This window comes from Strongylocentrotus purpuratus, unplaced genomic scaffold (assembly GCF_000002235.5).
Source record: "Strongylocentrotus purpuratus isolate Spur 01 unplaced genomic scaffold, Spur_5.0 spur5_scaffold_4, whole genome shotgun sequence".
Taxonomy (NCBI): Eukaryota; Metazoa; Echinodermata; class Echinoidea; order Camarodonta; family Strongylocentrotidae; genus Strongylocentrotus; species Strongylocentrotus purpuratus.
The window spans coordinates 29,967,958-29,981,014 of record NW_022145610.1 but is presented as its reverse complement, the minus strand read 5'-3'; the positions used below and the strand labels follow the sequence as shown (position 1 = coordinate 29,981,014).

Below are 13,057 nucleotides of genomic sequence, written 5' to 3'. Positions count from 1 at the left end.
TTATCCCTTGTTTTTTACTCCTCTTAAGAGGTTTTACCTCATACCAGTAATGATTATGTTAGTGGTGATGATGCTAATGATGGTGGGGCTGATGGTGATGTTCATGAGGTCAATTATGAAGATGATTTTGAGCTGTCTGATGGTGACAGTGATGACGTTAGTGGTGGTAGTTGCAACTATGATACCATTACAACTATTATAACCATTACAGTGATAGGAGGGGGAGGAGGAGGGGGAGGAGGAGGGGGAGGAGGAGGGGGAGGAGGAGGGGGAGGAGGAGGGGGAGGAGGAGGGGGAGGAGAAAGGGGAGGAGAAAGGGGAGGAGAAAGGGAGGAGAAAGGGAGGAGAAAGGGAGGAGGGAGGAGGGAGGAGGGAGGAGGAGGATGAGGAGGGGAGGAGGAGGGGGAGGAGGAGGGGGAGGAGGAGGGGGAGGAGAAAGGGGAGGAGAAAGGGGAGGAGAAAGGGAGGAGAAAGGGAGGAGAAAGGGAGGAGGGAGGAGGGAGGAGGGAGGAGGAGGAGGAGGAGGAGGAGGAAGGGGGGGGGGAGGAAAAAGAGAGAGAGAGAGAGAGGGGGGAGGGAGATGGAGAGGAGAGAGAGAGAGAGAGAGAGAGAGAGAGAGAGGGGAAAAAGGGGGGGGGGTAATGGTGATGCCAATGGTGATGCCAATGATGATGACAGTGAGTAATGATGATGATAAAGATGACACTGATGATTATGTATCTTTATATTGTTGCCCAATGGCATACATTAATCTGCCACCAGTTGCAATTTATACAATAAAGAATGGTGATTGCTCATTAGTGTGTATTTCTTGAAATTTCAACTATACTTGAAAAAAGAATACTGAAATGCCAAATTTTGACAATTCAGCTTCCAACATTATCAGCTGTCCAGAACATCAATGATTGACGTTGTCTAATTAAACATTAATTTTTAAGACTTTGGCATTGTTGCATAAATTTCCAGAAGGGGATTAAAGGGGGAACTCATTTTATGACATTTCAGGCTCAGCTACAACATTAACCATCTGAAAAATTTAAATCCGCAAAATGTGGTCACACGTACATGTATGAAATCATTATATTTTTCCTGATACAAACTAAATTATTTTCAATACATGATGTCGTTTAAGAATAGTGGTGTATAGATTTAAATTTTCTCATTGAAGAGTTTTAGTTGTTGCCAGTTTGAATAGGACTAGATTATTTATTCAAGGACATGAAAAATGTCTTTCCCTGAATGAGGAAAGCAAAAGGAATACCAGCATAAAACCTCATATACCATATACATGTCAGACATGTACATGTATATCCTTCATATATTCTGATTATTTTGAATATCAGTATTATAATCCCTATTGTGTATGGGAATCGGGTGGCTTTTGTATTAAAGTCTATAGCAGTCAATTGGTTAGGTTGCACACAAAAACATATCTTACTGTACAAAGGAACTTCTGAATGTTGTTAATCTTGAGAGAAAATATTTGTAAAAACAATGACCGATCTGTAATATGTATGGTTACAAATGGTCCATTTTCAGAAATGGAGGAATATCCCAACTTTGAAGAATTCCCTGACCCTACTACCGGAAAAACAGGTACGAACATAGTCATGGTGATCACTGCTTCATAACTTTTTTTTATTGCAAACACCCGCTCATTGCAAATACCTGCTTTACATTTCTGTGCATATGATTTGTACTTATTTTATAATCCTGTAATTCTAATCTTTAAATGTAAATCTGTAACACCATGATCTGAAACTTTCTAGTGGCTAGATACTTGAGCAAATTTATTCATTCTAGTGTTATGATTCTATCATTTCTTTATAGCATGAAGCCATCATGAATATTGGCCCTGTTTCTTTAAAATTCTGATCCACAAATAACAAATGCTAAAACTTTATGAAAAATGTGCTCTCAGCCAATCAAATACGATGATTCCAGTAGCTTATAAACAGTTATTGTAACTGTCATTGATAAGAACTTTCATGAAACAAGGGCCGTGGACAACTAAAGAAATTTGGATTTAAATTTAAAAGTTTATTACACACAGAAGTCACTGGTTTTACAGTGTGCTTAAAATAAGAGAAGCACTTCATGTACAAGTACACTGTATATTCTTTAGATGATCAAACCAATGGGAAAACTTTCAAATATAAACTGTCAACCACAATTTTTTTTTCATTTCACCATCACGTGCCAAAGAACTTTCATACATCTACATCTACAACTCTATACCCATTGCATTCATATCTGTGAAGGCCCCTTGCTTGTCGGTTTAGCTGCTCAGGACTTTTCTATTAATATTTATGCCTACGTGAGCTGTACATGTAGTTGGCTGATTCTTACACCTCTGCGTCAGTCATCGTCATGGAGGTCTTCTATTGAGTCATACTGCTAGTCCCGGGCATTGGGTGTGAGGTCATGGCAACAAAAAAAGAAAAGTCATTCTTTTACATGTACGTTCTTTTTAACCCTTGCAATGCCATTCTTGTAGGCACCAACAATCTAAAATCAACATAAGTGTAAAATAATAATTCTATTAACTGATATTGGCATTATTTGCTTATGTAGCTAATGCTTTCATATCACACTCTTTAAAATGTCTCTATATGCTTCCTGTGTGGTAACCCTAGTTGACTTTAGCTCCAGTAGCAATTTACACAACATGGAGTATTTCAGGGAATAAATCCTCTCAGGTACCCATATTATAACCTGGGTCAAGAGACAAAACTCCAGATGAAATGCCTTTTGTAAGGACATGTATTGTTCAGGGATTTAAAGCTGTAATCTCTTCATTGAAAATACTAAAGACGAGTCACTTTAACTTATGCTCCTGCAATATGTTTATATTGTGTGACCCCAAAGCCCCCCAAAACAACTTAACCCAGGAACCAACTTTTTGACAATCTCAAACCGATTTAGTTATACATGTACTTTTTTTATTTTTATTTGAAGGACACAGTAGAAGCCTTGTCATTTTGGAAAGGTTATTATCACCTATCCCTTTAGGTCAAGAATGATATCAATTATTCATTTAGGGCCCTGTTTCTTTAAACTTGATATCAAGAACAAGTTGCAATAACTGTTATAAGCTACTGAAATTCTGGCAATCCTATTGGCCGAGGGCAAATTTGTCATAGAAATTCACTAGTTGTTATTGATATTAGTTTTATGAAACAGGGTCCAGATTGCAGGTGGACACACACAGTTTCATCTACACGTATTAGCTCAAAAAAGGTTTATCAGATGATCCTCCCCAATTTTTCTTTCAGTGTTTATAAGGCAATTCTAGATTCCTTTCCAGTGTTTGTTCCGTCTTTTGTAAGATATATATGCTTAAAGGAAAGTTATTCTATTATGAATTAACCAAGTTCCCAGCTTCAACTATGGGTAGTATAACATTTTAACCTTTCCCCTAGCTACATGTTTAATAAACCTTAAACTCGATTGTAAAGATTGGGATAAGTGTTGCTTGAGCAAATCTCAAATCACCACATTTCCCTATTGATTATCATCCACAGTCACTTTTATTGATTTAATTATTTTCTACCTTATACAATTGCATGATTATTTTGAAATAATGTTTTTGTGTGCCAAAAAAACAAGGGGGGGGGGGAGAATCAATCAACCAAGTTTTTACAATCAGTAAAAATCTTTAAATCAGCTTTGAATTGAGATCTAATAAGAATTGAGAGAATAACAAACCAAATAAAGAAATAAAGAAAGAAAAAAATAGGAAAAGATGGGTGTTAACCTGTCAAATTATTGCTCATCTTGAGTTGTATCCTTCATAGCCTTCAGCCATCTCTTGCCCTTGAACGTGAACTCCCTTGAAACTAGTAGTCCCTTGATCCCCTCTTAGGCACGCATCGTATCTCATACGTATGTCTTGAGGGGATCAGTCTTGTATTGGGACTGCATGAGGTGTGGAGATGATGTCACCTCGTGTTATGAGAACCAAATAATTTTTAAAAAATTTCAAAGAAGAAGGAGAAGAAGAAACAAATGATTTAGGAATTCCTTCACATCATCTCATTTTTATGTAAACTTAATGAACTTTTTCCCCCCTTCAGTTTGGCACACAATTTTGCATGTCTTTCTTTATCAGACAACTCTTTAATGATTTTTTAGGTGAAAGGCCATCCTCAGATCTTTCTCTACATAAATTAACTATATTTTGATGTTGATTTCTTTCTTGCTGTTAACAAACAATTTTCTATTATGAAGCGGTATAAAGATGATGTTTTTGTCATATGAGAAAGCCCTAGCAAGATCTTTTTCATATTGTTCTTTCCAATCTCATCTTTACTGCACAGTTTACTTATAAGTCGAAAGTTTAAAAACAACAGACAGGAAGAATAAAAACGATATTGTTATTAGGAAACTACCTTGCCATCCACCATACTCTCTTATATTCATACTCCAAAGTCCATAGTCCAGATACTGTATTTGAGTTCAAGTGCAAATAAATTTGCGATCATTCCACTCTTCAGCCATTAAATACATGTAGGTATATTAGTCATGAGATAATCATATGTACATCCAAAGCTCTCACTCTCTCTCTCTCTCTCTCTCTCCCTCTCTATTTCTCTCTCTTTCTCTCTCTCTCTCTCTCTCTCTCTCTATATTTCTCTCTCAGCAAGTGTTATTACCTATAGATGTAGAACCACATGTTACAAATCATGTGAGCAGCTAGTAGGGTAGTTTGTTTCTTGTGCTTTGATATTGATAAAGTGGTAAAATGGCTACTAAGACTTCTAAGAAGCGAGGTATGTTTTTGTACAATAATGTGATATCAGTTTTGAGACAATGCAGATGAATTTATTCCAATGTTTTGATTGTTTTATATTCCAATCTTTAGTACATTTCATTGTGTATTCAATCAATATATACATGCATTGTCTGTAGATTTATGAACGTTCAAGATAATCATACAAATTCCCTTAGAATACCAATAACTAGAATTAGTCCATATCACTGACTTTATCAATGTTTTTATCTTTATTCTGAATTGTTAGATGAATTTTCATAAATTATGTCTGAACTCTCTATTGTATACCCATGTTATTGGAACAACTTTTCATATCAGATGTTCATTAGACAAATGAATAGATGGAGAAATAAAATGAACAGTTTTAATAGTTTTTATTTTTCTTTGCCTTGTGTCCTTTAGTTCACCAGGTAGCCATTTATAACCCACAGTCAGCCCAGCACAACCAATCTCAGCCTATGCCACCAGGCCAAGGCCACCTAGGACACCAAGCCCAGGCCGGCGGGATGGGCATGCAACATGGTCAGCAACCACTACCGGTTAGTACCACAAAACCATGCCTACCTAAAGAATCGTGCATGAGTATTAAACACAGTGCCATATTAAGGTGACAAGTTAACGGGAAACATTAAAAACCCAAAATAGAATAGTAATTAAAGAAAGGAGCAAATAGTGTTTGGTGATTGATCCCTGAAGACCAGGGGAAGTTTCACAAAACTTGTCATCAGTGACAAATGACAGTTTTTGTTATAAGCTACTGAAATCATTGCTTCTGATTGGTTATCAGCAGACTTGTCACTGATTTTTGTCATTTGTCATTGAAAAAAAGCTTTGTGAAACGGGTCCCTGAAGCTTTATTCTACCCAGAATAACAAAGGGTAAGTTTTATTAAGTTACTTTGTTCAGTGTACAGTGAGCTTTAATTGAGCATCTGGGTAGATTGTGGATATTTATGTTAGTGATACTTACATGGGAAAGTTATATACGGTACTGTTGTGGATTTCTGTCTGCATTTGCAAATCATCAGTTCTGTCCAATTGAACAGTAATTTGGTTGTGATTGTGCCAAGTTGTCTATAAAAAAGTCTGAGCTATACTGAAGTAAATGGATGTTACAGAATAATTAAGGCAAAATTATATCAGTTCCCTGGCATTTTGTCTGTTTTGGGGGAATTTTTTCTCTCAACATACTGTAGCAGTAAAAATAAGGGGACCTGTAATACTTGATTTTCCCAAAGTTTCTGCTCTGATACAACTGACCACGATGCCTAGCAAATGAAACTTCAATTTACATTGGTAGAGTTTCAGTAGTGATATAAAACAAAAATGATATTGCAAATTACACATGCTGTACACCTACATGTACATGTACATTAATACAGATTTGACAACCGAGAAAAATGTTTCACGTCTGAGAGCTTAAAGGGTGTTGACTTAATGTCAAATGACAAGAGTTTAAAAATGCCTTTCTGGCTGTAAGTACATGTAGATGATTTGTTTTCGATTACAAATAGAGATGGCTGATTGCTGATAAGAAACGAATGGGGAGGGGGGGGGGGAGCAAATATCAATTAGGAAATAATATATGTTTATATTTTTTCACTTGGCATTACAAATTCATTATAAATTTGAAGCGCAAATTGGTGAATTACAAGTTTGTCAGATTCAGGGTAAATGCATTTACTTTTAAATGATAGTGATATATGTATAACAAGATAACTGGAATACATATACACTGAACAAGCATAGGATACTTTATTGTAGCTACATGTGTATTAAACTGACTGACATGATGTAGTTATAATGATTATAAACTTAATATTATATCTACGTAGGACTTGGCTATTACCCCAGTTAAAAAAATCTTGATGACTAACAGGCTTAAATTAGACTTAAAATCAATCTGGTTTTAATGAAGCATGGTGCCTGTTGGTACTGCAGATTGAGTCATCAATCAACTGCCCCAGTTCTCGTCAGAGTTCTTTCCCTTTCAGGACACAAATTTTAAGGGGCTACATTGATCACATTTTGTTCTTCAAATTGGCAACAGTTGCATTTTTTTCTTCTTCAAAGAATGGTTTGACGACCCCCCCCCCCCTTTTTTCTTTCTTTTTTTTTTTTTTTTTTTATATCTGTGTCCCCCCTTTTTCTTACGTATATGATGTTCCTGATGAGCTCAAATATGACGTTGATTATTCTGATCATGGTTTTATTCAAAGATTTTACTTCCTTCTGTGATTACTAGCCCTTTATACTACATGTACTTGGAAAATGATGATTGAAATAGATATCTTCCCTTTTTTATCTTTAAAAAGAACAAATGCAGAACATTATATGATATTAACACGATTGGTGAATGAATATTAAATGCTTAGGGGAAATACATGTACTGTATGGGGGTAGTTTTTAATATTTGCGGTGTCACTAAGTTTGATGACTTGTGCTGTAATTAGAGTTTGTGAGACAAGTTGAAATCATGGAAACAAAAATGAAGCCATTTCCAACAATTTGGTTACCTTGTATTTCTTCCATGGTATCCAACTTCTAAATCATGAAATTGTTAAAAAGTTGATGGTATTATGGGCATCTAGCCTTGTGCATGATGGTATCATTGAGATGAAAGATTGCACCAACATAGATCAAGCATCTCCTCAATGCAGTAGATTCATCTCTTCCGGAGAAACAAATATTTGATTTGATTGTTAACTCATCTCTATCGTTCTGTTCTGTTTCATGCATGTGCCACCGACTTGTATTGCATCGCCCTGCATGCTGTCAACACCGATTGTCCCTGTTCCCCCCCCCCCTCCCCCTCCTACTTGATATCGCTTGGAATGCCCCCTATCTTCCCCCTCTATCCCCCCTCTCTCCCTCATGCCACATGTCTTCTGCCCACCACCACTACCACCACCACCACCACCGCTATGTAGAACTATCCCTTGCATCAGCAACAGCAGCAACAATCACAGCAGCAACACACGTATTACCAACCCCCACAACACATCCCCTCGCAGAACCAAGGACAGAACCCCATGCAGCAGCACCAGATGGCGCCCTACCCCAACCTGGCCAACCAGCAAGCGCTCGTCACCCAGCAGCAGATGACAGACATGCAGATGGTACCCATCGTCCTGTCCGAGGCCCGGCAGCACCACTCCGACATCCGGTCGGCGGTCGGGAAGGTGTCGGATCGCATCGACGACCTCTGTAAAAAGGTAAGGATACTGGGAAGGGGTACAAGATGATGGTTCCCAGAGAAGTCATCTGCTGGCTCAGACCTAGAGGGATGTTAATTCTAGACTTGTAATGCAAACTTTAAAGCCCCGGTGCACTACTTATAGCTACTGTACTTGCGCCCTCTATATAGCAAACAATGCCTAATTGGTAATCATTGGTCCCCAATGGTCCCCCTTTTCTTATGTTAAGCTGATTTGATGAGATAACCACCCGTCAGTGACCATGAAGGGAGTTCTAATCCCTCCTGGCCAAACTAATGCAGATACGCTTTAATGCTCCTCTAGATCTCTGCAGATGAAATGACAAGTTGGTTCTTACATGTTCCGTCAATGGCTATGCACAAAGATATAAAAATGCAGTGTGTTAATGCTTCTCTCTTGAAGATAGACAAAATCCAAAATTTTATACCTTTAAAATATAAACAAAATTGAACGTGAAAAAAAAAAGTTTAGTCAAAAGGTTGTCAAGATCAAAACTAAGAATCAAAAGAAGAAAAGGAAGACATGAATACAGCAGGTTGAGTATCTTGCGAGTTTTAAGGAATCTACAACTTTATATTTATGATGAGAAGTCTTCATACAGCTCTTCCTACAATCCACAGACTTTAGACTAGAATTTTCTAGGTATTGTTAAAAAATTTAAAAGCTATGCTACAGCACTTCTAAGCTAATTACTTTTGGCAAAATCATCACTATTCATGTGTATTATACATTTGTAAAAGGAATGTAAATGTTTGTTTTTTCATAATTATAGAAGTGCTACATATGGTATTTATGTGTACTTCATAATGTTGCGTTAGTGTTGTGTCTTTTTCCGGGCTTATTGACCATGAACAATGGCGTGGTACCTCAAATATGTTTATTTATAAACAAAGTTTTTACCCTATGAATAGACGATTGGTCATCCAGTGAATTAAACAAAGAGGAGCAAGACTTTCCCTGTAAACTATCTTCAGAAATCAGAACCATAAATTTGGCCATCGAATGAATGTTCATGAAAGGAAAGATAATCAAAACAATTGTTGGACTAGTTCCAGGGCTTTCCAAAAATAACATCATGACTTTGAACTGATGATAAAGACAAAGGATTTTCTAATTAAGTGTGATTTACATTAATAGCAGATGTTCCTTCTGTGTAATTTCAAGAAAAGCTTTTTATTCCCCTTTTTATGATATTTAATGTTTGAAAACGATAAATAGAAAATCTTGTAGGGGGTTGGGTGGTGCATGGAAATGTTGCAATAATGCCAAGTTGATCACATGCACAGTGTCTATACATACTGTATGTAGCTTCTAGATTTTGATTAGCCTCAAGCCTTAGAAGAAATAACTCTAGAGACATAACTTCATACATGTATGTGTGCTATCTTTGGACAAACACTTCTATGAGTTCCAGTTCTATTGAAACAAAGGAAGATCATTTGACTTGAACGAACATATAGCTTGTTTCTAGCATCAGGAACAAACTTATTGCCCTGAGAGGTTAGAAGACACCCAGAACTTCATAATGCGAGTGGAAGACACATGTATCTATGGCAATGGCCGAGAGAGTAAGAATAGATTTAACAACATCCGTAATGCTATTCGCCAACAGGTCAACGACATCCAGCCGACCCCATCCCAGCCGGCGTTGCCTAGCAACCAGGCAATGGAAGCGACAGTCCTGATGTCGAACATCTCACGCATCGTGCAGGAGAACGAGAGGCTCAAGGATGAGGTTTACGACAAGAATACGAGGATCGAGAAACAGAATAACAAGATTTCAGAGTTGCTACAGAAGAACCAGCTGTGAGTATAAAACATAAAGTTAAAGATTTGTACCTAGGCCAAAACGACCCCAAGCTGAACAATTCTGGGTCATTTGGCGGTAATATGATTGTTTCCTTTGGTCTGTTGTTGGCCTGGGAGTTGTTTCACAAAGGTTCTACACTGTAAGTCGAGCTTAACTCTAAGTTGGACTTAAATATCATGGAGATTTGTAGCCTTAAAATAAAATATATTCAGAAGTAAAAATTTAGGTATTTAAAATTTTGTTCATAAATTCAACATCAAGAACATAAAATCACCTTGATGTTAAAAAATATGAAAAATTTGAATCAACATTTTATGCCGTTTAAAATAACTTTTACAAAATATTTTCAGAGTTGTTAACAGCTTTCCATAATTGTTAAGTCCAACTTAGAGATAAGTTCAACTTAGGATCTTTGTGAAACACCCCCCTGGTGTCTGTCTTGTTGATAGTAGGGACTTTTAGTTTTGCATGGACTGATACGTGTGACGTCCATTCAAGGCAGTGCATTAAAAGGACGTCGATCGTAGCAATCCATGTTGTCTTCGTGCAAATCTAAAAGTCCCTAATATCATCCTTCATCTCCCTCTGTTCTTTCCTTCCTTTCCTTTGTTCTTCTTTCTGTCACCAATCTCTTCCTCATGTTCTTGTAGAGTCCTTTTCTTTCTCTCTCTCTCTCTGCATTTCTACTTCAATCTCATCCTTTCTTTTTATTATTCTCTATCCATCTTCTTCATACAATATGTATACATTCGTTGCTCTTTGTCTTTTTCTCTCTTTTTATATATTTTTATTCCTCTTTTCTGCCTCTATCTCTTTTCCCTCTCTGTAAGCTATATTCTCATCCCTGTCCCTCAGTATTTAGATTCCGTATCTGTCTCCCTGTCTTTTAACTTTTGCTCCCTTCGTCTGTCTCTCTTGAATCTGTTCCTCCCCCTCTTTCCTACACCAGAAATAGGGAAAGACTACAGGCAATATCAGCCAAATTGCAACAAAGCCTCAATATCCCATTTTTCATTTTGATATGCATACAAAAACTATTTATTCAAAATAGACTTGTATCATGTGCCAGGTCTAATCTGATTAGAGACATACCCGATTATTTGTTATCATGTCTTGTTATGTTCTGAAAGGAAAGGAAATAGTCAATTGATGTGAAGTATAATTAAATAGATCATTCAACTGACTCCAACTTTATCCCTCTTTATTCATCAGCATTACATGTAGATCTATATGAAATGTGTGAATAGTGTTTTTATCGATGTACATGTATGTCATGCATGTCAGTCTAGTCATAAAGCCAATGTGGAAGTCCAACAGTAAAACATATGTCAATCTGAGTGTGAATGCATCAAGAAGAACGCTGCTACCCTTGTGACCACTCGGTGTGTTCTTAATAGTTAACCACTCATTTATATCCCGTTCACACTCTACATGTACATGAATACATACATACATTAATGTACATTCAGTCTGTATTGACATACTTGTGTGAACTTACTGCATGATTCTCAATAATATTGGCTTGTTCAGACTGTAATTGTAAAGCAAACTATTCCTAAAGTGAAATAAAAAGAGATGTGCAATATTGCCCTTTTGTACATATATATGGACAAAGCAATTAGTAAAATAATTAAGCAAAGTTCATATTTAAAAAGTGCATGTAGCAACTGTTTTTGGTTTACCTCATCAAGTGGGAACAAGGCTAGCCCTAATGGAAAGTGTGCATGTATGTGGAGTGCAGTGGAAAATTTCATATACATGTATGTACATGTACACTGCTCTATTTTAGTTGTGTTCATACTGTCTCACTTGTGACAATGGAAACACAGCCCATTAACACTGTACATGTACAAACCCATAATGCCAACCTTGTTCACATCTGCACTACAGGCATAATTCCAAAGGAGTGAATCACGATGGCCTGCCTAAGAAGTGGGTAGCATGTACATGTATGAACATGGTTGCATTTTGCCTGCCAAGAATGACCCCCTAGCGTGAATGCACTATTCTCAGATTCTATTTTGATTTTTGAAGAGTTTGAAAACTACTATTTTTATTCTATTATTTTGAACCTTGTGTTCATATTGACAGTTTTTAGAAAATCGATTTATCTCAATATAACGGTATGAGCATGTGTTTCTTTAATGTAATGTACAGTTTGTTATATCTTAGAGAATCTTAATTCTAATTGTAAAATAATATGATTACATCTTACATGTATCTTTTCTGTAAAGTTGGTATTTATGGACATCAATATTATTTATTCCAGTTGATTTAAATACCACTGCCTCATTCTGATCTTAAAGTGCTGAAATAAATATTTAATATCTTTCATAAGAAATGAAATTCAAACTTCATATCCTATAAATTGCCCATGGAAATACATTTATGATCTAAAAAATTAAAGTGTCGCTTGCTTCCATGTTCTTCACTGCCATGTGAGTGTTGAATTATGGTTACCTCTTTGATTTGGGGATGATTTTTGTATGCAGCATGTGTGCATGTTAGTGTTTTTTTCTCTCTCTCTCTCTCTCTCTCTCTCTCTCTTTCTCTTTCTCTTTCTCTTTCTCTTTCTCTCTCTCTTTCTCTTTCTCTTTCTCTTTCTCTTTCTCTTTCTCTCACTCTCTCTCTTTCTCTCTCTCATTATCCCAAACAGATTCAGTTCATGAAATGAACCATTAGAAATATTGCTCAGGCAGTGAAGGATATAGAGTTATAATTACAATAAGAATTAATGTCTCATTGTAATTTTTGCTGTAATGACTTTAATAGCAATTTCAATATGAAGATACCTTGACTGATCCAGCATTTCTTTAATTTTCGGTCTTGCATTTAGCACTTTTATTTTATTTTATTTTATTCCAGTAGGATATCCTTTTGAAGCATGGAGAAAGGCACAAATTCAATAGAAACCTTGATATGTTATGTTGTGAAAAAAAATGAATAAATGAATAAATGCATAAGGACTTAAATATCACATATACGCATATCACTTGTTGAGAGCTAGTATAGTCAGTGCTATCCCTGGTGTTGTGATACTTAAGTCTTTATTTGAGATAAAATCACAATGTACTTTTACCTTTTGTACAGACAAATCTAGGTGATATTTCAAGAAGAATAAAACAATTGAAACAACTGACCTTTTATTTGTAAGTCAAAAGAATGAAATAAGAAGATTATAATCGACTGTCCCTCCATAATCTCAAGTGCAATAAACAATGGAACCCAATGTTATTGTTACTATTTATATCAGTAT

The 13,057-nt window shown here is 36.3% G+C and overlaps 1 protein-coding gene across 8 annotated transcripts in view; it reads left to right on the top strand.

Moving 5' to 3' along the window:
* LOC584718 (FK506-binding protein 15) overlaps positions 1-13,057 on the top strand; it is a 66,807-nt gene that overhangs the window by 33,782 nt on the left and 19,968 nt on the right. For 6 of the 8 annotated variants that reach the window (XM_030997893.1, XM_030997894.1, XM_030997895.1 and 3 more), the window contains 5 exons: positions 1,540-1,596; positions 5,177-5,313; positions 7,704-7,988; positions 9,604-9,797; positions 11,692-11,733. In XM_030997893.1, coding sequence (XP_030853753.1) covers positions 1,540-1,596; positions 5,177-5,313; positions 7,704-7,988; positions 9,604-9,797; positions 11,692-11,733 — 715 coding nt within the window. The remainder of the gene's footprint in view (positions 1-1,539; positions 1,597-5,176; positions 5,314-7,703; positions 7,989-9,603; positions 9,798-11,691; positions 11,734-13,057) is intronic. The other 2 variants (XM_030997891.1, XM_030997892.1) reach the window with 2 other exon arrangements.